Source organism: Columba livia, chromosome 19, assembly GCF_036013475.1.
Source record: "Columba livia isolate bColLiv1 breed racing homer chromosome 19, bColLiv1.pat.W.v2, whole genome shotgun sequence".
Classification (NCBI taxonomy): Eukaryota; Metazoa; Chordata; class Aves; order Columbiformes; family Columbidae; genus Columba; species Columba livia.
In genome coordinates, this window is record NC_088620.1 from 10,384,841 (window position 1) to 10,405,389 (window position 20,549).

The following is a 20,549-nucleotide window of genomic DNA, read 5'->3' on the forward strand; positions in this document are numbered from 1 at the left end:
TGCTGTGACCTGCTCCCCACCAGCCTCTGCTCAGGTGGCACCTGGCTCCAGCCCTGGCTCCATGTCCCCTGTGACTGTAGGTGGCCTGTCCTGGGCTGGTACCAGGGTCCCCTGCTGGAAGTAGAGGATGGGAGCACCCATCTTGCTCTGTCCTTGCACGCCCATAGGTGGTGCTGGGCCCCGAGCACTGGGAGCTGCCTCACACGAGCTCCTCGGCTCCTGCTTCACCTTGTGATGTGGTTTTCCAGGGCTTAGTGTCACCAAGGTGTGGCCGTAATGTCCCCAGATGCTCTTCTGGTCTGTCCGCTTGGTGCCAGCCATTTGCTGACACGGGCTGAGCTGCAGCAAACCGAGGACACATCAGCTGGGAGGAGGAGAGCTGGCTGCTCCGCGTCCTCTCCCACCTCACACCAGCATGAGTTCATCCCCACTGGCGGTGTCCCCATGCTGCGGTCTGGCCCACAACATGCCTGGTCACTCCAAGCACACAAACCAAGGATGTTGCATCACCTGCAGCCACAGGTATTTACGGCTGGACTCAATGATCTTACGGGTCTTTTCCAACCAAAATGATTCTGAGATTCTATATTCTGTCACCAGCAGCCACAAGGTCACTCGTGTGTGTCTGGGGAGGGTGAGGGCTGGGGAAAGGGGCAGGGGAACAAGGCTGGGGCAGCGTGTGGGGGCCCAGCCAGTGTCTGCTGACGGGCACAAAGAACGAGAGCCGCAGAGGGTGTGGGATGTGGTGGGTGAAGGTAGAGAGGAGCAGGAGGAGCAGCAAAGCCTCTGAGTCAGGAGGGGACACTCACTGAGGTGTTTTTGGACTCTCCCACAGCTCCCCAACCACTCAGCTAATTAAACCAAAGAAGGGGCAAACAAACAAACAATAAAAGATCGAAGACGTGAACGCATCCTTCCGCGTCGCTGCAATACTTGACAGAGGAATGGAGCCATTTTCTGGTGCTGAGCCCCGGCGGGGTTTGCCCGGCTTTCTCAGCATTTTGCAGCGGCCTTGGAGAAGAGCCAGCACCCTGCTCCTCCAAGGTAAGGCACCCTACCAGGTGAATTTGGGGACGTGGGGTGGTATGTTGCCAAACTGCAGCACTTGGGGTGCTGCCTTCAGGGGTGCAGGAACTACCTGTGTGGCTGGATCACCTGGCAGCCAGGACCAGCTGAACCCTTTCCCATGTCTAGCTCCTCATGCCAAGGAGTCACCTGCTGTGCCCAGGGCCACCAAGTCCTGCAACAAAACTCCCCAGGGCCTTTGCCATCATGTCCCACAGTGTGATGCTGTGGCCAGGGTGATGCAGACCAGCTGCAAAAGCTGCTCCCACACTTCTGGGAGCATCTCCCTTGGTGAAATCCTGCTGGACGCCGTGCCAGCTGACAAGGCTGGAGGGCACAGCCCCTGACACCAGTCCCCTGCCCAGTGTGATCCATGGGGCTCCTGTTGCTCCCTGGCTTGAGGAAGGAGGCTCCTCAAGTCTGGGGCCAGCAGACTCTCTTACATTCTGGAATACGCTCTGGCAAAGGTACAAATCTCACCTCTATGTTTATTTTTGTTCCTGTGGTGGGTGAGGTGGTTATCACTGCCAGCTGGGCCTTTCCCAAACCCAGCTGCAGCTCCCCAGCTAAAAGTACATGTTATAGGAACACCCCAGCCCAGAGGTCTGGCCTTGCGGACACACTGCAGGAGCGACATGGCTTCTGGCTTCCCTGTGCTGGTGCCACAGACCCCGGTGGGTGCCACAGCCCTGCACCCCTCCAAACCCCCAGGGCCAGGGGCAATGAGGCTCCGTATGGCCTGGTCTCACCCTGGCCCCGAGCAGGGAACCAGAAGTGCTGAAACAGCATCACTGTACTGGAGGGACAGTGCCAGCTCTCACCCCACTCCACGTGTCCCAGCTCCTGCTGGGGCAGGGGCAGCTCTTGGAGAGACTTGGAATTTGGGGATGGCTACAATGGAGGGAGATGACACTAGTGTCCCCGTGTCCATATAGCATCCCCGGAGCAGAGCCCAGTCCAGAACAGCTCAACTGGGCTTCATGTGTGAGAATGACAAGCATCCAGCATGACCTGAGCTACCACGGGGGCATGAAGGCTCCCAAAGGAGATAGTGGGGAATGGATGGTCCCAAGGACCTCCACCTCCTTCTGGACATTGGCAGCACCTGGGGACAGTGCGACCTGCTCAACACTGTGGTGGCTTTACCATCGTGACATGGGGGGTGGCTTCTGGTCAGGAGCTGGGAGCTGCTTCGCTAGAAGGACCTTGGGGTGGTGGGCAGTGTCCTGCCTTACCCAGAGCTCATAGGGACAGGAGGCACCATCTGAGGACAAGGCTGTGAGAGGAGCAGCCACACGTCCATGGGGGTGGCTGAGAGGAGGATGGTGTGGGACAATGAGAACATGATGTGGCTGGGGGTGCTGTTTGTCCAGCATGGACAAGCAGGTGTTGGGAGATGTGGACCACCGGGACTGGGTGTCACCATTGATGCCATGGCTTGGTGGCTGAGCCCTGGGACCTGTGTCTCTGGAGTGTCCTGTCATGCAGAGGTAGCTGGCACTGCCCAAAAATTAAAGCTAAGTCTTGCAAGTCCTAATTGGGAGCAACTGCTGAGCATCCAGGGGTCCATGTGGAAGGGTTTGGGGAGCAGGGAATGAAGGCGGACAGTTGGTGAGCCTGTTCCTGCCTCAGATTCTCACACTGGGACTAAAAACTTGCTACACTGGATAAGATGCCTCCAAATCCTTCTCAAGGCAGATGCTGGCCACAGTCTCATTTCAGCTGTGGGGACTGGCTTTTGCTGTTATCATGATTGGCAGCTGTCACTCATTTCAGATGAGTCTTTGTGAGGTGCAGATTCAAGTTCAGGTCCCTTTTTGCCATGTCCCAGGGACTCAATGCACCCAATACCTCCCCAGCCACTGGGGAGACACAGCCTCAGTTTAGTTGAGCGTTAAGGATGAGCATAACCATCTCAAGTATCTGCACATCTTCTGCTGTAAGCCTGTCCCTGTGAGGGGGCTGGATGCGAAAAAGGGCAGATTTGCCCTCAGTTGCCCCAAAACTCTGTGCAGAGCCTGGCTTTGTGCTTTGGGAACCCTCAGTCTCACAAAGGCGTTCACGCCGTGGTACCACCACAGCAGTGCTGGGCTCACAGGGTGTGAAGTGCTGCCATCTCCCAGGACTCATGGCTGGAGAGAGGAAGGGGTTGGTGCTGAGCAGGGGCTGAAAACACTGGGTATTTCTCCTGGCCAGGCTCCAGAGATGGTGTCAAGCCCATGCAGGGTCTGGGGGGTGTGCTGGGCACCTGGGACTCCTGGCAACTCCCACCTGCGGCTTTCTCAGCACCTACATCCCCTTCACCAGCCTGTGCCTTCAGCTGCAGCCCTTTGCTGCTGAGGGACACAGGGACCATGGCCAAGACACACGTGGATGGAAAATGGGAGTGGTGGAGCATCTTTCAGAGGGTTGTGAAGTCAAGAGAGAGGCACCAAGTTCAGAAAGTATCGTTTTGTTTTATCATTTGTGCAACACGTATAGACAACACATAGGTGTCAGGACTGGGAATTGCAGGAAGTCCTGGATAGTGGCTGATTTAGCAACCCCAGAATATGCCTTGCATTAGCCGTGTGGGCTTTTACAGCCTTCCCTGGGCTGGAGCTGAGACACAACGACCCACGGCAGGGACCACGGCTGCCCACGCCTTAGCTTTTCTTGAATCTTTGATAACTTCCACATGCTGAAAGGATTCACAGCCAAAACACGGACTCCACAGCCAGCTCTCACCCAGGCATGTCTTTTAGGAAATGGCCTGATTCGTGCAACTGAAAGTTAGATTTTTATGGCTAAATTGTCTGAAACATGTTTGAGCCCGAGAGCCTCCCCTGTGCTGGCTCTACCACTTGTTTTGGGGTGGTAAAAGCAACATTTGAAGCAGATCAGGTCCCTGGTAACTTCCTCTACCAGCAGTACACGGGCCTCATGTGGTCAGTGCCAGCATCGAGTCATGGTCTGGGATGTGGTAACAGTGTGGTCTGGTTATCTCACACACAAACTAATTCCCTTGACCAAGAGGCTTGGCTGCCTGTGCAGGTCAGTCCTGCTGGGAAAATGAGAGAAACCAGCAGCCCTGCTGAGAGCAGCCGCTCAGTCCTGCCTGTGGGTCCCCCTGCCCGGGGCTGCCTCCGCACGGGCTCCCCACAGAGCCACGGACCTGCCTGCACTCCAGCTTCCCGCCTCTGCCTGAATCCTCACCATTTAGATTGCTTTTTCTCTTCTTTCTTTTTTTTTGGTGGGTTTGTGTGGTTTTTGTTTTTTTCGTTTTGTTTTCCAATAAGCTCTGATGTCAGAGACATCTTACATTCATGAATACAATGGCAAACTGCAGTGCTCTTAGCTCAGCTTCTAACTGCTTGGAACACTGGGACAAGCAGTCAAGAAGTTATTGGAGAGCACCTAGAAAATGAAGAGATAAGTAGCATTTGGTCTAGTTTTGTCAAGAAACCATGCTACCAACCTGACAGCCTTCTCTTTGGGTGACAGCCACTCTGGAGCCGAGCGAGAGGATAAGCCCAAAGTACCACAGACCCTTAGGAAGGGGAACATGTGTCAGCTGCTGGGTAGGTGGGATCCAGAATTGGCTTTGGGGTGTTCCTGGCTGATGCCCAATGTGTGCAAAAGCAAATACCACCTTAGGAGCACATGGGTCTCTGTCCTGACTTGGGTGCTCTGAGCTGCCGCAGCCCCCAGTTTCGGGGCTGGTCTTCCCAGGACTTCATCTATAACTTTTACGGAATAATTTAAGAGAGTTGGCCAGGTTGTGGTTAAAAGCACAGACCCATTTTGAGTCACCGCTCTAGGAAAGGTGATGAGAAGTGTGCAGCAAGTGCTGAAAGCCCAGAGGGGAGCAGCCAGGATGGCGGGGTCACAGGAAGGAGGAAAGCCTGAAGGACAGGAGGCTGCAGCAGCAGTGACCTCCCTGGAGCAGCTTCTCAGGAGCTTTGCCGAAACTTTGAGGAGAGTGAGGTATTGCAGAGTGCCACAGCTCAGTGACATGAGATGACCTAGCAGGGGTGAGGGGATATGGGGTGTCTGGCTGTCCACAGCTCACCCACCACTGTGGCCAGGGGAGCTGGCTCCATCATAGGATCACAGAATGGTTTGGGTTGAAGGGCCCTTCCCAGCTCCCCCAGTGCCACCCCTGCCATGAGCAGGGACATCTTCACCAGCTCAGGTTGCTCAGAGCCCCGTCCAGCCTGGCCTGGGATGTCTCCAGGGATGGTTCATCCACCACCTCTCTGGCCAACCTGGGCCAGTACTTTGGAATCCTCAATACTTTACCACCCTAAATTTAAAATTCTTTAAAATGTACATTATGCTGCTAGCTGCCCTCGTCCAAACCAGTCTGGCAGCTCAAGGGAGACCTTCCATAGCCAAAGGGTTTCCTGGTTTACTGCAAATAACCTCCAGCATTTGCTGAGGGACACCTCCATCATGTCAAGCTTTCAGCTTCTGCCTTGTTTCCTTATGGCCCTGCTGATTGCGTTGGAGGTAATCAAGCATCTTTAGAGCTGGTTGCCTCAGTCTCCCTCCTGTGCTGTTCCCAAGCACTCACTGTGACACTTGTGAAAGGGAAAACCTGCCCTGAGGGTGTTGCATCCCCATTTCCCTGTGCTCCCTGATCTCAGGAAGAAAAAACCCTCAGGATGCACAGGGCCCGAGGAGAACCCCTGTCTGGGGCTCTCGGGAGGCAGATCTGAGACACCCCAACCTCACCTTCCACCTTGATGCTCTCACCCCCCGGTGACACAGCTGGTGAGCCAGCCGCTAACAGCCTCAACCTCCTGGAGCATCCCTGCCCCATGTCCCTTCATCTCAGCACACGCGGAGCCCATCACCGTAGCATCAGGCATCTCATACTCATCCCAGCAGGTGCCCACTTCCCAGGCACCATCAATATCAAAATACTGATATTTTTATTGATATCATTAGTCTTGGAGATCTCATGAGGATAGCGCTAAGCCCCATCCGAGCACCCCAGGGCCAACAGCCGCTGTGCTGTAGCTGTGCACAGGAAAGGGGAAAGGGCTGGGGTGTCTGTGGTGGCACAGGGCATGTCCCTGCCCCAGAACACCCACAGCTGAGAGGTGGCACTGAGACAGTCACTGTCAGGGCAACTGGGGCATGTTTTCCAATGATACACACCGGGAAAGATGGTAGAGAGGAGGAAAGGTCTGGTCTGCTGTTTGCCAGCTGGGAGCAGCAGGTGTGGGCACCTCAGAGGCAGCTTTAAATGGCCCCAGTTCCACCAGTCTTGCTGGAATCAGGCTGGAGGTGGTCCTTGCTGGGACAAGGTGCAGCAAAACCCAGGGCCCATCTGGAAGGGAAATGGGAGGCAGGAGCATGCGACGCAGCTCACCCAGAGACGTGGGACCTGCACAGAGCCACCGACTGCACCTCCCAGCCAGAGCCGGACCGACCTCCTGGTGCAGAAATTAAATGGCAGGGAAGTGAGACACTCTCTTGTGACCCTGAGTCAGAGTGTTTTCCTTTCAGAAGGCGCAGGGAAGATGTTGGCAGTGGAGGTGATCTCACTTCACAAACACCAGTCACCCCAGTGACTGGCAGTAATGGCCGGACTCCAACGCCGCAGCGTCTCCACACTGGCCCAGCAACTTCCTTCTGGGTCTCAAAGAGTCATATCAAGGGGCATGGACAAAGAAACATATGCCAAAGCAGATCAAATAGGGGTGTGTGTGTACTCTAGTTGTACTTCTCTGTAGCAGATTTGCTCACCTGCAGTCAGAAGAATGAGACATTTAGGTCACTTTTTCAGTTAGGAGCAAATAGCACATTTAGCTCTCACCAGGGCATGTCCCGAAGGCAAACAGGGCTTGTCAGCACCGAGGGCCCGCGGGGAGCAAGAGAGCGGGTGCTGCTCTGTGCTGGGCACCAGCTCCACGCTCGGGCACCGCGTTGCCCTGAGACCCGGCCCATGCTGTAGCAGGCAGACACCCTTCTGGGTGGGATTGCTTGCCCAAAGAAGATTGAGGACCAGACTGTGCGTGGCACAAAGACGGCGTGTTGACACCCTGCCAGAGCCCAGCATCGCCTGGGAGAGGGTGCAGGGTGCACATAGGGCAGGAATGAGGGGAAACAGCCTTCTGCAACCTGCAGTGCCACAGTGGAAGGAGAAGGGGCCAACGCTCAAGCTGTTCAGCAGGAGGAAGTAAAAGCTAAGGTAAATACCTAATTAGCCTATCGAGGGAGCAGGTGAGGGTGCAATCGGGGCTGTGTGCTATGCCAGGTGCTGGGGACATGATGCAGGTTTGGAAAGATGGTCTCCAGAGAACCTTCTGCTTGGTGCCGAGGGGGCTCATGGGCTCTAGTCGTACTTCTGCCTCCCCCGGCTTGCTGAACCTCCTCCTAGCACCACCTTTTTGTTGCCCTGAAGTTTTTGCAAGGAGCATTCTGTCAGTAGTTATGAAGCTGTTACTTGTGACATGGCTCAGGAATGTCTAGTGTAAACTGAAGAAGTATTACCTTTTATCAGATTTTTTAACCAAACTATTTCTAAATAATGTTACCTCACCCAGCGAAGCCTCTGTCCTGGCTCCAACCGCTGTATATCCAGCTGGGGGGGGTCTGTGGGATGGCAGTTGGGCTCCAGGAAAGGGGATGGTGGGACAATGGGGTTTCCTGGTCCCCCCGGGACGGGCAGCTCAGAGTCTGCAGCTCGCGCTGGTTTCGGGGACAGGGAGAGCGGCAGCAGGCGGAGGAGCGCCTGAGTTTCTTTGAGCCCAGACCCAGCGGTGCCACATGCCTTCTGCTCAGGCGCAGCCCCATCCCGCAGCTCTGCCCTGAGTCCTGCCAGCCCTCCGGCGCCCAGACAGGCTGTTTGCTCAAGGAAAGTGCTGGTGAAACTGGTTCTTCTGCTTTTGCACATCCACATTTCTTCCCAAGAGGAAGGTGGATGCTCAGGACCACAGAAGCTGGATGAAGGGATGAGGGATGTCTCCTGGCCTCACACATGGCTGTGAGGTGTGCGGCTGCTCTGGAGGGAGCGGACACATCTGCCCACGTTAAAGGAACTGGTGTTCCACAAACATTGGTGAACAAAGTACCACCAGGTGTGGTTGCCTGTGTTCTGCTCCATGGGGTCCACAGGGTGCTCTGAGCAGCTCGGCCCCAATTTCCAAGCCTCTGGGGCTGTGCCCATCCCAGGAGCTGGGCTGAGTCTGGTCCTGCCACCCTTGCTAGGCCCAGGTCCATGGAAGGTGGGTGACCAAGGGCTCTTGCAGTTCCGAGCATCAGGGCTGCTCCAAGGTCCCTTGGAGAGAACACAGCTCCTCGAGGGACCAGATCCCTGAGGAAGGAACACAGACCACGGCTGGGACCACGGTGCCATGTGTCCCTGTGATGGCACATGTCCTCACCTGCCATTGTTGCACTCACCACGTTCATGAGGGGTCCTTTTCTCTCAGAGGCTGCAGTGGTGGACCTGGAAGCATTGCAAAGGTTGCATTTGGCATGTGGCCCCAGCTTCTCCCCAGTTCCCTACTGGGACGAGCTCCAGGCTGGATGCAGACCCAGGGCCCCCCCATCCACCGCTTCTTTGGACAGCCCAGGAGAGCCTGTCATGGACCATGGCCAGGGACTGCTGCGTCACCTTAGTCCCAGCAAAGTCCATCCTTCACTGCCCTTGCGCTCACGTGGCCCAGGGCCATTCCCCACTGGGCTTGGCCTGGCTGGTGGCAGCAGGTTTGCCAAAAGGCTGAGCCTGGCAAAGAGACCCAAATTCCTGGGAACAGAGACAGAAACAGCAGCTCAGACAGTCCCGCTGCCTGGGAAGAGCAGATGGAGTCACCACAAGTTGAGGGAAACCACAGCTCCCTCACAGCTAGGAAGTCATTACCTGTCCTTCTGGTGTGAGAGGAAATTAAGATTTTATCACATCACCTCTGGAACTATTTATTTACTATGGAAGAATCAGGAAAAGTAAACTGGAAACTGAGTAAAAAGTAAACTGAAGCTGAGTTGCTCAGCCCAGGTTTGGAGGCAGCAGCCAGAGGGTTTGGTGGGCTCTGGGTGCACACAGCCACGGTGCTGCAGGTCCAGGGGGGACCAGGGCTGGTCAGTGCTGTGTGTCCTGCATGGGGACAAGTCCCTTGGCTCAGGACAGCCCTGGCCCAGCTGCTGTGGGGGATTTCCAGACCTGGGAAGGCAGCAGACACTTATTGGACCCCTTCCAGTGAAGCCATTTGAGTCCAAAGGTTGTGTGCTGTGTGGAGGTGGGGATGCAGGGATGGTGGCACCCTCTGGCCTCCAGCAGTCCATCCCACCAGCACAGGAGCCACACTAAGGATATTGCCATGGGGCGAGGGACTGGCCTGGAAGTCCAAGCCCCGGCTGGCCTGCAGCGGGGCACGGCACGGGCACCCAGCTCGGTGTGAGCTGCAGAGAGATGTGACCTGAGACAGAAACCCCCAGGGACCGCCACAGCCCTGGTTCTGCAGGGTGGTGCTTTGGTTTCCGTGCACACAGCAGGACCTCGGAAACCACCGTCCCTCCAGTCGCAGGGAAGGAAGGATGAATGCAATGAGCACTCCCCAGTACGCTTTACCCTTCTGGCATCGCTGTGTTTGACTCAGCTGAGAGAAGGCAGCTGGGAACTGAGTCTTTTCATCCATGTCACCCATGTGACAGCCTCGGAAGCCTCTTGTCAAGGAGCTGAATCAGCAGGAAGCAGCTTTGCAGTGTAACCCAGAGAGAGCAGCTTCCCGCGTCCACCAGCTTTCTCTGTCCCAGGGGCTGGGGCTCTGCAGCTGGATGTGACACCCCCTGTGGCTGGATGTGACACCCCCTATGCTGGATGTGACACTCTCTGCGGCTGTTTGTGACACCCTGTCTGTGCCGCTGAGCCTCTAACACATGCCCGGAGAGATGGGAGGCTGCTGGAGGCTGCAGGAACCTGAGCCCCTCCTCACTGCCCCAATTCTCCTTGGGGTTCTCAGGTCTGCAGGGACCAGAAACTGGGTGACACATGGGGAAGGGGTCACCACAGTCCCAGCTGGGCCGTGAAGACTTCTTGGCCCTCTTGGTTTCTTGTGTGACCCCTGGCAAAGCTCGGCAAGTGTTGCTGAGATCCTCCTGCTAGGGCCATCCTTCTCCTCCTCTGATGGGATTTTCCTTCTCGTTGTAATAAAACTTATTATCAAGACACCTGCCACTCTGTGTGTGATTTCAGGGCTTTGGATACTGCAGATATCACTCTCACCTCTTATAGACCTCGTAGAGACTCGTAATGGAAATATTAAGACTGGTGAGAGCAAAGGGAGAACAGAAATGTGTGTGCCGAAGTACAAAGAAGCAGGGAGATAAGGGTTAACAGGAGAGGTGTGTGCTAGTTGCTGCAGGGCTCCTATGTGTGATTTCATTCAAATGAGGAGGAGGAACTAATTGGCCAAAGATAAGGTGTCAGGAAGATGCTGAGCGGAGCGATAAATATACCTGTAAGACAAACAAGGGAACAGATATTAAAGAGTTTTGGCTAAGGCTGATAAGATCTGAGATAAAATTATGGGGAAAAGATTTTCAAGTAAGATCCACTTCCAAAGGATATAAAAGACGAGTCCAAGGTGGGTTCGCTGCTGGCAGTGGAGGAGCACAGAGCAAGGGCTCAAAAACCATCTCAGAGCGATCCCCCCCGTGTGCGTGGCTCTGGGTGTGCCGGCAGGTGAGCTGACCTTTACTTACTTTGTGTAAAATAAAATCACCTTTCCCATGCCCTCCTCTGCTTGGTGCAGTGTTCCTTTTGCTCCTTCCTGGTAGTGTTGACCCGGGCAGGAGGGGTTGCAGGACCTGTAGCACAGATCCGACCCCATCACGGCTGTGGCAGGCGGCTGGGCCGCCAGCCCCTCCTTCCTCCAGCCCCCACTATTTTATCCTGATATTGCTTTTCCCAGGCAAAGATCCGATTATCCACCAGGATTTCTGAGTTACACAGCTGGAGACACTGTCAGCCCAGGGACAGCCTTTGGAGCTGATCTGGCAGCTCTGGCTGCCCGGTGTTCCCAGCTGGCCACGTCCAAACACCTTTCTCCTGGGTTTGAGTTTGCAGGAGGTTTCACCGTGATGTTCACTAACAAGAAGCACTTCTCTGCTGCCATCATTGGGGCGCTGGTTGCACTCTCCATCATTGCCCTTGTTCTCAGCCTGGTGAAGATTGAAGATGTCACCCTGTCACCCACAGTCAAGGTGAGCCCAAAAGGGGGACCCTGAGCACCACTGCAGACACCGGTCACCTTGGGCAGGTTCTCAGAGACAACAGCTGATCTTCAGGGTTAAGAGGTGAAGGAGGACTTGGTAGGACCTGCCTTGTAGTAGCTGGGTGGGTGTTTCCTTCCCATCTCAAGATGCAGGCAGAAGAAATACAGCCTGGTCACCTCTAAGTCAGGGATGGAAGCCTCCACTGAAACTAGCCACCATGCTGAGTGTTTGACATGTTTTGAGGAGCTTACTTTGGGGCAGATGAGGAGAGCACAACCCTGCCCCACTCCCTCTGCCCTCCCAGGACACTGCACCGCAGGGTGACACAATTCCCCATGGCTTGGCTCCTGCCAGCTCCCCCCAGCCTGTCCCATCCCGCTCAGACCACAGCACGAGCATGGCAGCTGCTCCCCATCCCTCCCCTGCAGCTTGGCGTCCCACCTCGGCTGCTGGAAGAGGTTTTGGGGTGAGATGGGGGGCTTTATGGGGAGAGGCACATGGCTGGGTGCTCCTGGACCAGCATAGACAAAAATATATGTAAGCAAGAAAGAATTTTTTTTTAAAAAGCACGAGAGAACAACCAATAAAATGTTTGTGTGAGCTGGCGTTGCTGTACGGACTTCAGGGGAGGGAACAAAAAAGTCCCTCGGTCGCTGTGAGCAATGCCCACACTGAGGCCACGCACTGTCACCACTCTGCTCTGCCATGGAGCAGACAGCTCTGCCTTACAGAGGTGGTTTTGGGGGCATCTTCTGGCCTGACCACCCTGGCAGGGCTGTGGTGGGGCCAGGGGTGTGCTGCTGCTCCTCCCACCAGCACAATGATGATGGTGTCACTTTTTTTCCTTCCAGTATGGGATGGTGTTTGACGCAGGCTCATCCCACACCTCTCTGTTTGTCTACGAGTGGGATTCAGACAAGAAGAACAACACCGGCGTGGTCAGCCAGAGCTCGTCCTGTGATGTCCAGGGTCAGTGTCCCCTGGCCATGGTGCTGCCCCATGTTTGTGGAGTGTGTGGGATGACCTGGCCTCCCCCTTGCTGACCTGTGCACACTGGGCAGCTCAGTCTGTTGGGCTGTCACTGCTGGCACGATGGGGAGCCCGGCTTCAGGCAGGGTGGTCCCTGACTCCCCACTGGCTTTGCTCATGGTTGGAGGGCACTCAGCACCATGTAGTGCCCATGCACTTGGTGGGATGGATGCACCTTGGTGTTGCTCTGGATTTTCATTCCTCCACCTTGGACTGCCCCCAGCCACCCAAGCTACTGTCCTGGCTGGGGAAGGTCTCATCCACAGAGCTGGGGACACTGCTGAAAGCATGGGAGACATGGGGATCCATAGGACAGGAATGTGAGCATGGGTCAGTCACATCTCAGGGGACCCTGGAAAAGCATGCTTGGTTGCTAAGAGGTGACAGACCACACTGCTCTGTGCCCTCTTGCTCCCACATCCCTGTCCCCAACCGTTCCCTTCAGCCTGTCCCAGCCTGAGTCTCTTCCAGGGAAAGGCATATCGAGCTATGCCAATGATCCCCCAAAAGCTGGTGATTCCCTAAGGGAGTGTCTGGATAAAGCCCTGAAGATTGTTCCTGCTGCAAACCAGAGGGATGTCCCAGTGTATCTCGGAGCAACAGCAGGCATGAGGCTACTGAGGTATCGCTGTGGGGTGTGGGGGTGACGGAGCAGAGACCACTGCCAGGACACCATGTCCTGCATGGGGCCGCGCTGCCAGGAGCTCCCAGCTCTCATACTGCTGTGAGCAACTGGGGATGGGGACAAGGCATCCCAGTGGGGACACTGGAGTGGCTGCACTGTCCTGAGCCATTGACCCTGAGGCTGCTCAGAGGGGTCCATTGGCATCCCCACGTCCCAGGAGGCTGCTGCCGGCCCAGTTCCAAGCAAGAAATGCTTCTCAGAGCTCTTTGCTTGTTCTTCATTATTCCTTAAATATGAGAGAGTTGAGATGGCACCAAGTGATGTGTCATCCGCCCAGAGGGATGGGTGCTGGGGGTGGAACGAGGCAGAGTTAGGAGGCAACAAGGTGCTGCAGGACCTGCCTTCACCTTTCACCAGCCACTATTAGGTCTCTGCAAATGCCAAGCTTCATTTCATGGCTCTTGGTTTTATGGTTACAGATATCAAAGCTTATATCTGTGCCTTGGCAATCAGACCCCTTCCCTGGGAAGGAGCTGGGTCACAGCCTGAAGGTTACTCGCTTCAGAGGGCAAGCAAAACCAGCAGCCCCGAGACATCTTTCCTCACCCAGAGGTCTGAAACCAGACCGGCACCTTCCCGAAAGACCCACTGGAGCTCAGAAGCCAGCCCTGGCTTTGGTGCGGTCAGTGGGTGATGTTCAAACATTGGCTTTGCAGCACAATCCGCTCTGGCCTCCAGCATTATGGAGATACTTTGTTAGGGAAGGGTGTTCTGGCAGAGCTCTGTGTGACTGGGATCAAACTGCACTGCAGGGAAGAGTTGCTGTTCCTCCCGGATTCGTGATGCCAAGTCTGGACAGCTGGGGTTTATGCTGTATGAGCAGCTTTGGCAAGTTATGTAGCAGGAAACATCATTTCACACAAACTGCTTGTTGTAAAAAAACTAGAGTATGTGGAACTGGGAAAGAAACAGATTGTTCCCTGTGAGTACCGATGTATGTGTCCTGACTTTTGAGTCCTTCTTAGGGAACAGAACAGCTCAGCTGCAGACCAAATCCTGGTCGAAGTCGCTAAAACCATGCGAGAGTACCCTGTGGCTTTCAAAGGGGCTCGAATCCTCACGGGAGAGGAGGAGGGGGCATATGGCTGGATCACCATCAACTACCTGCTGGACTCCTTCGCTAAGGTGGGAGAAGGGTGAAACACCCACTCCTTTGCTGATACAGTTTTTCTGATTTTTCTGAAGCTTGCTGATCGCACAAGGAAAGTTCTGGGTTCGTGGCTTTCTGGAATGACCGTGGGGAGCAGCTGGTTATTCTCTGGCTTGCCTGCAGTGAAAGAGGGGGGAGAAATTAGGGATGGGGGTGTTCCTAGCAAAAGCTGAGGGCACATCTCCACACCACGTGGCCACAGGGTCTCCTGGGGACAGCGAGGGTGACCATGCAGCCCAGTTTGTTTCTGCCAGGCTTGGCCTTGCTGCCTAGGAAGGTCCATCTCTGGGCGGGACGGGGAGGCCCCAGATCTGGCTCAATGTGCTGGTTTGAACAAAGCTTGAACCAAACCTCTTCCCTGCCACGCTCTGTCCCAGCACTGCCACAGCTCCCCGCGGTGCCGGCACCATTGGGCTGTCGGGCGGTTTCTGTCCGTCTGTACCTCTGCAACTGCTCTTCGGGAAGGGCAGCCCCCCAGGCCAGGTCCACACCAGCACTTTGGTCTGGGGACCGGTGACTCAGAGCCATGTGAGCCCTCAGCACGCTGCACATCCAACAGACAAGTCCATCTCTTTTTTTAATGTCTCTAATAAATGGCCAGGCTGGTTGGGCAGGAAAGACAGTGGGGTCTCACCTGCAGAAAATGTTGAATTGAACACCCATTGAATTTAGTAACAAAACCCCGTTGACTTCAATGGAGTTAGGATTTTGCTTATGCTAAGACCAGCTGTGCACTACTCCTCTTCCTCCCGTCTTTCTTCGGCAGTACTCCCCCAAAGCACACACGTGGCTTCATCCAGAGGCAGCCAATATTTTTGGAGCGCTGGATCTTGGAGGAGCATCCACTCAAATCAGCTTTGTGCCCAAGAGTTCAGTGATAAACTGGAATGAAGCCTCCAAGCTCACATTGTACGAGTATGACTACAACATCTACACACAGAGCTACCTCTGCTACGGGCAGAACGAGATGCTGAAACGCCTGGCAAAGGAATTAATTGCGGTGAGAGGGGAACTGGGAGTAATGGCACTCTGCTCTCATTATGCCAACCACAGGCTTGTTAATGCATTAATTAAGAACAGGCTGTCTTCCAGAGAGCCATCAGCAGGAACTGAGGGCAGGGACAGACTCTTTAGAGCATGGGATGTGGAGAAGGGAAGCAAAAAGGTGGCTCAGGAGAGATCTTCTGGCTGCGTACAGCTGCCTGCACGGGGCGTAGAAAAGGCAGGACCAGGCTCTGCTTGAAGGTACAAAGTGACAGAACAAGAGGTGATGTGTGGAACATGAGAGTTTCTGACCAGATGCAGGAGAAAACTTTTTCTCAATAAGAGTGGCCTAATATCAGAATATGGCCCAGAAATGCTGTGGAGTTGCCTTCTCTGGAGATATTCAGAATTTGACAGGACAAGGCAGTCTGATCCAGTTGGTCATGGAGCGGGTTGGCACAGGTACCCCTATAGCTCCTCCCAAACCTCAACTACTCTGTGACTGCACAGGCCTGAGAAAAGTGGACCAGAGATCTTTCTCAGGGCGTTTTTTGGAATGTCAGAGGAGAAGAGGGTCTTCATGGAGCTGCATGTTACCAGGAGGAGCAGCCTTGGCAAGCTGCTTGCTCATGCTGCACAGCCAGGAAGGTCCCAGGCGGTGTCCCTGCCTGGGGCTGGAGCTGGAGATGGGCTGGAGAGGGCTTTGCGTGCCCCAGACATGTCCTGCTGGCCAGGGGAGCGACATGCTGAGTTCGTGAAGTTGGTCTGTCTCCGTGGGAGAGGGAAGGGCACAAAGCAGAGTGAGAATTAGTGTTGAGCTCAGGCTGGAACTGCAGGTGGCCGACAAGAGCAGGGTCACAGCAGGAGAAGGTGCTGGGGAGGTGGGAGATGTGCCTGTGGCTCTGGGGTGGGTCCTGCCGCCCGACACGGCCACCGAGAGGGTCAGGAGGCGGCTGCAGCTGCGATTTTACTGTTCCCAGGAGTCGTCCTCCAGCACGCGAGTCGATCACCCGTGCTACCCAAAAGACTACAATGAAACCGTCTCGCTGTCTTCCTTCCACACCAGCCCCTGCACGAACCAGAGCGATCCACGCCTGGCCCTCGGCGACAGGAACGTGACCCTGGAGGGCAGGGGCGATGCCAGCGGCTGCCTGGCTGCCATCAAGAAGCTCTTCAACTTCTCGGCGTGCGGCCAGAGACAGGACTGCACCTTCGACGGCATCTACCAGCCCCCAGTCAGCGGGCAGTTCATCGTAAGGCAAATCCCATCCTTCCACCTCCCCAGCAGAGCATGTCCCCAGCTGCTGTGGTGTCCCCATGTGCCCCATGGCACTGTCACCTCCCTGAAGCAGAAGCAGGGGAAGAAGTTCCCAAATGACCACTACCCCGGGACTCACCGGGGATTGCTGGCATCTGGCTTTCCAGCCAGCTCTCCAAAAATGGGATCACGTTAATGAAACAGCTGCTTAGTCAAGTTTTCAGTAAAACAAACAGCTTAGTGAGCAGCCTTCAGGCTCTGCCCATGCCCCGTGTGCTGCTGTAGCACCTGCACCTCCAGCCCTCTATCTCTGGTGGGACATGGACAATGACACCCTGGGACTCTATGGTGGAGTGACAAACCTAGGGAAGGACAAACACCATCTCCTGCATCAAGGGAGACAGGGGCAGCTACCGGGGAGGGTTCTTCACTGTAGCTCAATGACATTTCTGCCTCTTGCCTTTCAGGCCTTCTCTGCCTTTTACTACAACTTCAAGTTTCTCAACCTGACTGAGGGGCAGTCGCTGGCCACTGTCAGGGCGACCATCGAGCATTTCTGCAGCAGAAGCTGGGCAGATGTACGTTCCCCATGACGGGAGGCTGTGGGGGAATCCTGGGGTGGGGGAGGAGGAGCGGGGACCCCTCCAGGACAAGGCTCCTGGTTGCTGAGTTGTGCCCAGCACAGCAGAGCTGTCCCTGAGCTCCGTGTGGGAGCCAGGACCTTCCTGCATCCACCCTTGGGGACCCTCCTTGCTCATGCAACATGGGAAGGGGCAGCCAGGGCAGGTGAAGGCGGCAAAACTTCCCCTCAGCACAGGGGCTGGGGATGGAGGTGGGTCTGTAGCACTGGAGGATGCAGAGAGGACAGCCAGCTGCTGGCACCACACTGGGGATGAGTCAAATGGGGACAGATAAGATGCGCTGGGACCACCACGGAGCAGAGAGCAGGAGCCCATTGCACGAGGAGGCTGAAATGGGAGAACCTGCAGCAGGAGGAGCTCCTGTATGTCTGTTTTCACATGGAGTGTAAATCCTCCTCAAAGGAAGAGGACAGGTCTAAAATACCTACAGAACAGACCTGTGTGGTCAGGTCTAAAATACCTGACTGGTCCAGGAGTCTTGTTCTGAATGCTGGTGGCTGTGTAGCGTGGTGCCTCATACAGCACCCACCAGGGCATTGTCCCTGCATGGGAATGGCCTGCAAATAACTTCCCTTCCTCCCCAAACACGTCCCCACCCCAGCTGTCTTCTAGTTACCCTGAAGAGAATCCTGAGCGACTGCCTAAATACTGCACCAATGCCAACTACATCCTCACACTCCTCCTCGACGCCTACAAGTTCAATGAGACCAGCTGGAACAGCATCTTCTTCCAGATGAAGGTAGGCAGCAAACCCACCCGGCGGGCAGGAGTACCATAGAATCACTGAATCATTTTGGTTGGAAGAGACCCTCAAGATCATTGAGTCCAACCACAACCCACTCCTGGAATTAAACCATGTCCCTGAGAACCTCATGTCCACATCTATTCAGCCCGTCCAGGGCTGGTGACTCCAGCACTGCCCTGGGCAGCCTGTTCCAATGCCCCACAGCCCTTTGGGGAAGAAATTGTTCCCAGATCCAACCTCAGCCTCCCCTGGCGCAACTTGAGGCCGTTTTCTCTGCTCCTGGCGCTTGTTCCTGGGGAGCAGAGCCCGACCCCCCCCTGGCTCCAAGCTCCTTTCAGGCAGTTCAGAGATCAGAAGGTCTCCCCTCAGCTCCTGTTCTCCAGCTGAACCCCCCAGGTCCCTCAGCTGCTCCATCACACTTGTGCTCCAGCCCCTCACCAGCTCCGTTCCCTTCTCTCCACTCACTCCAGCACCTCAAGGGCTTTCTTGGCATGAGGGGCCCAAAACTGACCCCAGGATTTGAAGTGGGGCCTCACCAGTGCCTAGTAGAGGGGGACAATCTCTGCTCTGGTCCTGCTGGCCACACTGTTCCTGGTACCAGCCAGGATGCTGGTGGCTTCTTGGCCGCCTGGGCACACACTGGCTCATGTTCAGCCACTGTCACCAACAGCCCGAAGTCCTTTTCTGCCAGGCAGCTTTCCAGTCACTCTTCCCTGAGCCTGTAGCACTGCCTGGGTTTGTTGTGACCCAAGTGCAGGACTCAGCACTTGCCCTTGCAGGGGCAGCGCTGGGGAGAAGAGCCAGCTGCCCACATGGGGTGCTGTGAGAACCGGGGTGCAGACAGTCCTGCCTGCCCCCATCCCAGCGTGGCACTGAGTGTGGGGGCAGCTTCTGCACCCCGCTGGGGCTGTGCAGGAGTAGGTGGCCCTGTTTCATTGCTGTGGCTCCCCTGCAGTGATAACTCATTTTCCCCTCTCTCCTTGGGCAGGCGGGGAGTGCCGACGTCGGCTGGACACTGGGCTACATGCTGAACCTCACCAACATGATCCCAGCAGAGGCTCCGGCACAGGTCAAGGGGCACATTCCTTCCCTGTGGGCTGCAGCCATCACCTTCATCATCCTCACACTTGCCATGGGGATTGTTGCTCTGCTTCTGCTCCTGTGGGTGTAGGAGCCTGGCAGCGTTTTGGAGCCGGACAAGTGTCATCAGGGCTGGAGGGTCATCTGTGCTGGGGTACCCTGTACTCCTACCTGCAGGACTGGCAGCCTGAGGCTGGGTCAATGACATTGAGAACATTAATCTCTATGGCACCGAAAAACTCAGGTCTGACCTCCCATGGGACTGGCCCCACCATGCGGACAGGCACTATGTGAGGTTTCCAGTGAGCTCCAATCTGTGGAGACCTGCTGGGATCAGCCTACACACCACAGAAACCTCAGCCATGTCTGCCTGCCTCTTGACACCACTACGCCTGGTAGATGTGGCCTCCATCCCACCGGCTGACATGTGGGGCCATGGAGACCCAGCCTGGCCGTGGCAGAACTCCCTGGGCACTGGATGGTTGGTGCAGGGCTGCAGGCACATGGTGACACGGTGCTTTCTGCAGTGCTGGCTCTGGCTGCGGTGGCCAGCAGCAGGCAGGTCCCTGGCAGCTCTGCCAGCGGGAGGATGTGCCAGGCTCTGTGGTACCCGCTGGCTCTCCTGAGGGTGCAGCGTTTGGGCTTTTCTGATGGGCTTGGAGACAGAAGGCAAATCATGGAATCATAGAATCACAGAATCATTTTGGTTGGAAGAGACCCTCAAGATCATCAAGTCCAACTGTTACCCACCCCAGCACTGCCCCATGTCCCTGAGAACCTCATGTCCGTCTGTCCAACCCTCCAGGGATGGTGACTCCAGCACTGCCCTGGGCAGCCTGTTCCAATGCCCCACAGCCCTTTGGGGAAGAAATTGTTCCCAGATCCAACCTCAACCTCCCCTGGTGCAACTTGAGGCCGTTTCCTCTGCTCCTGGCGCTTGTTCCTGGGGAGCAGAGCCCGACCCCCCTGGCTCCAAGCTCCTTTCAGAGAGTTGTAGCATCCAAAGTTGGAAGCGTGGTCCGTGCCTCCGCAGGGGGTTCATCTCATCATCATCATCTTTCTTTTCTTCTGGGATAAATGGATCCATGTTCCTGATTGTCTTCTTGGAGACAACATTGTCCCATCACGTCACAGAATGGAACGTTAACACTGTTTTGGTTTTGCAGCACTTTAAAATTGATTGTGGTAGATATATTATTTCTAATAGCACTTAACAGCTGATTAACAAAATTATTTAAAACAATTCAACGGGATTTGTTTTAATTAAAATAGCAACTTGATTATAGATTCATTGATGTCAAGGGTCACACTGTGCTCACAAAATAGAAAGTTGTATCACTTACATACAGACACACACACAGAGGTATGATTAAAAGCTATGTATGAATCTATAAACACACACATACATTAATCCATGGATGTTTGAATATATTCATACACACTAACCTATAGCTTTGTGCATATGTATGTGGAATATAGGTGGAAGTATACCTATAAAATGTCCGTCTCAAGCAAATTGCTCACTTCAACACACTGCCATTCCACAATGGGTGACTGATTGAAACTCGAGGAATCTGTCCTCACCCATGGCTTCACAACGGCGGTTCATCGCGAGATGTCTCTGAGGGTCTCCCACCTCGAGAACGAGCCCACCACGATCCAGGAGAGCTCACAGGGTCTCACTTCGGGATTGCTGTTTATAG

The 20,549-nt window shown here is 55.2% G+C and overlaps 1 protein-coding gene across 5 annotated transcripts; it reads left to right on the forward strand.

The window, feature by feature from the left end:
• Positions 1–330: 330 nt before the first annotated feature.
• LOC102083509 (ectonucleoside triphosphate diphosphohydrolase 8) lies at positions 331–19,733 on the forward strand. 5 transcript variants are annotated; one of them, XM_065036187.1, is made up of 11 exons: positions 331–522; positions 836–1,044; positions 11,126–11,262; positions 12,126–12,243; positions 12,775–12,925; positions 13,954–14,113; positions 14,905–15,138; positions 16,103–16,357; positions 16,848–16,958; positions 17,623–17,760; positions 18,755–19,733. In XM_065036187.1, the coding sequence occupies exons 2-11, from the start codon at positions 945–947 to the stop codon at positions 18,935–18,937; spliced, it is 1,587 nt and encodes a 528-aa protein (XP_064892259.1). In that variant the 5' UTR covers positions 331–522; positions 836–944; the 3' UTR covers positions 18,938–19,733. The 5 variants fall into 5 exon arrangements, with proteins under 5 accessions (XP_064892259.1, XP_064892258.1, XP_064892262.1 ...); XM_065036186.1 differs by having other exon boundaries at positions 333–522; positions 16,103–16,375; XM_065036190.1 differs by lacking the exons at positions 331–522; positions 836–1,044 and adding exons at positions 6,775–7,246; positions 9,712–10,741 and having other exon boundaries at positions 16,103–16,375.
• Positions 19,734–20,549: the final 816 nt, after the last annotated feature.

Coding starts and splice junctions, on each gene's coding strand:
- LOC102083509 (XM_065036186.1), top strand. CDS start 945: ATGGAGCCATTTTCTGGTGCTGAGCCCCGGCGGGGTTTGCCCGGCTTT. Junction 15,139..16,102: donor TGGCAAAGGAATTAATTGCG/GTGAGAGGGGAA, acceptor TACTGTTCCCAG/GAGTCGTCCTCCAGCACGCG. Junction 16,376..16,847: donor CAGTCAGCGGGCAGTTCATC/GTAAGGCAAATC, acceptor CTTGCCTTTCAG/GCCTTCTCTGCCTTTTACTA.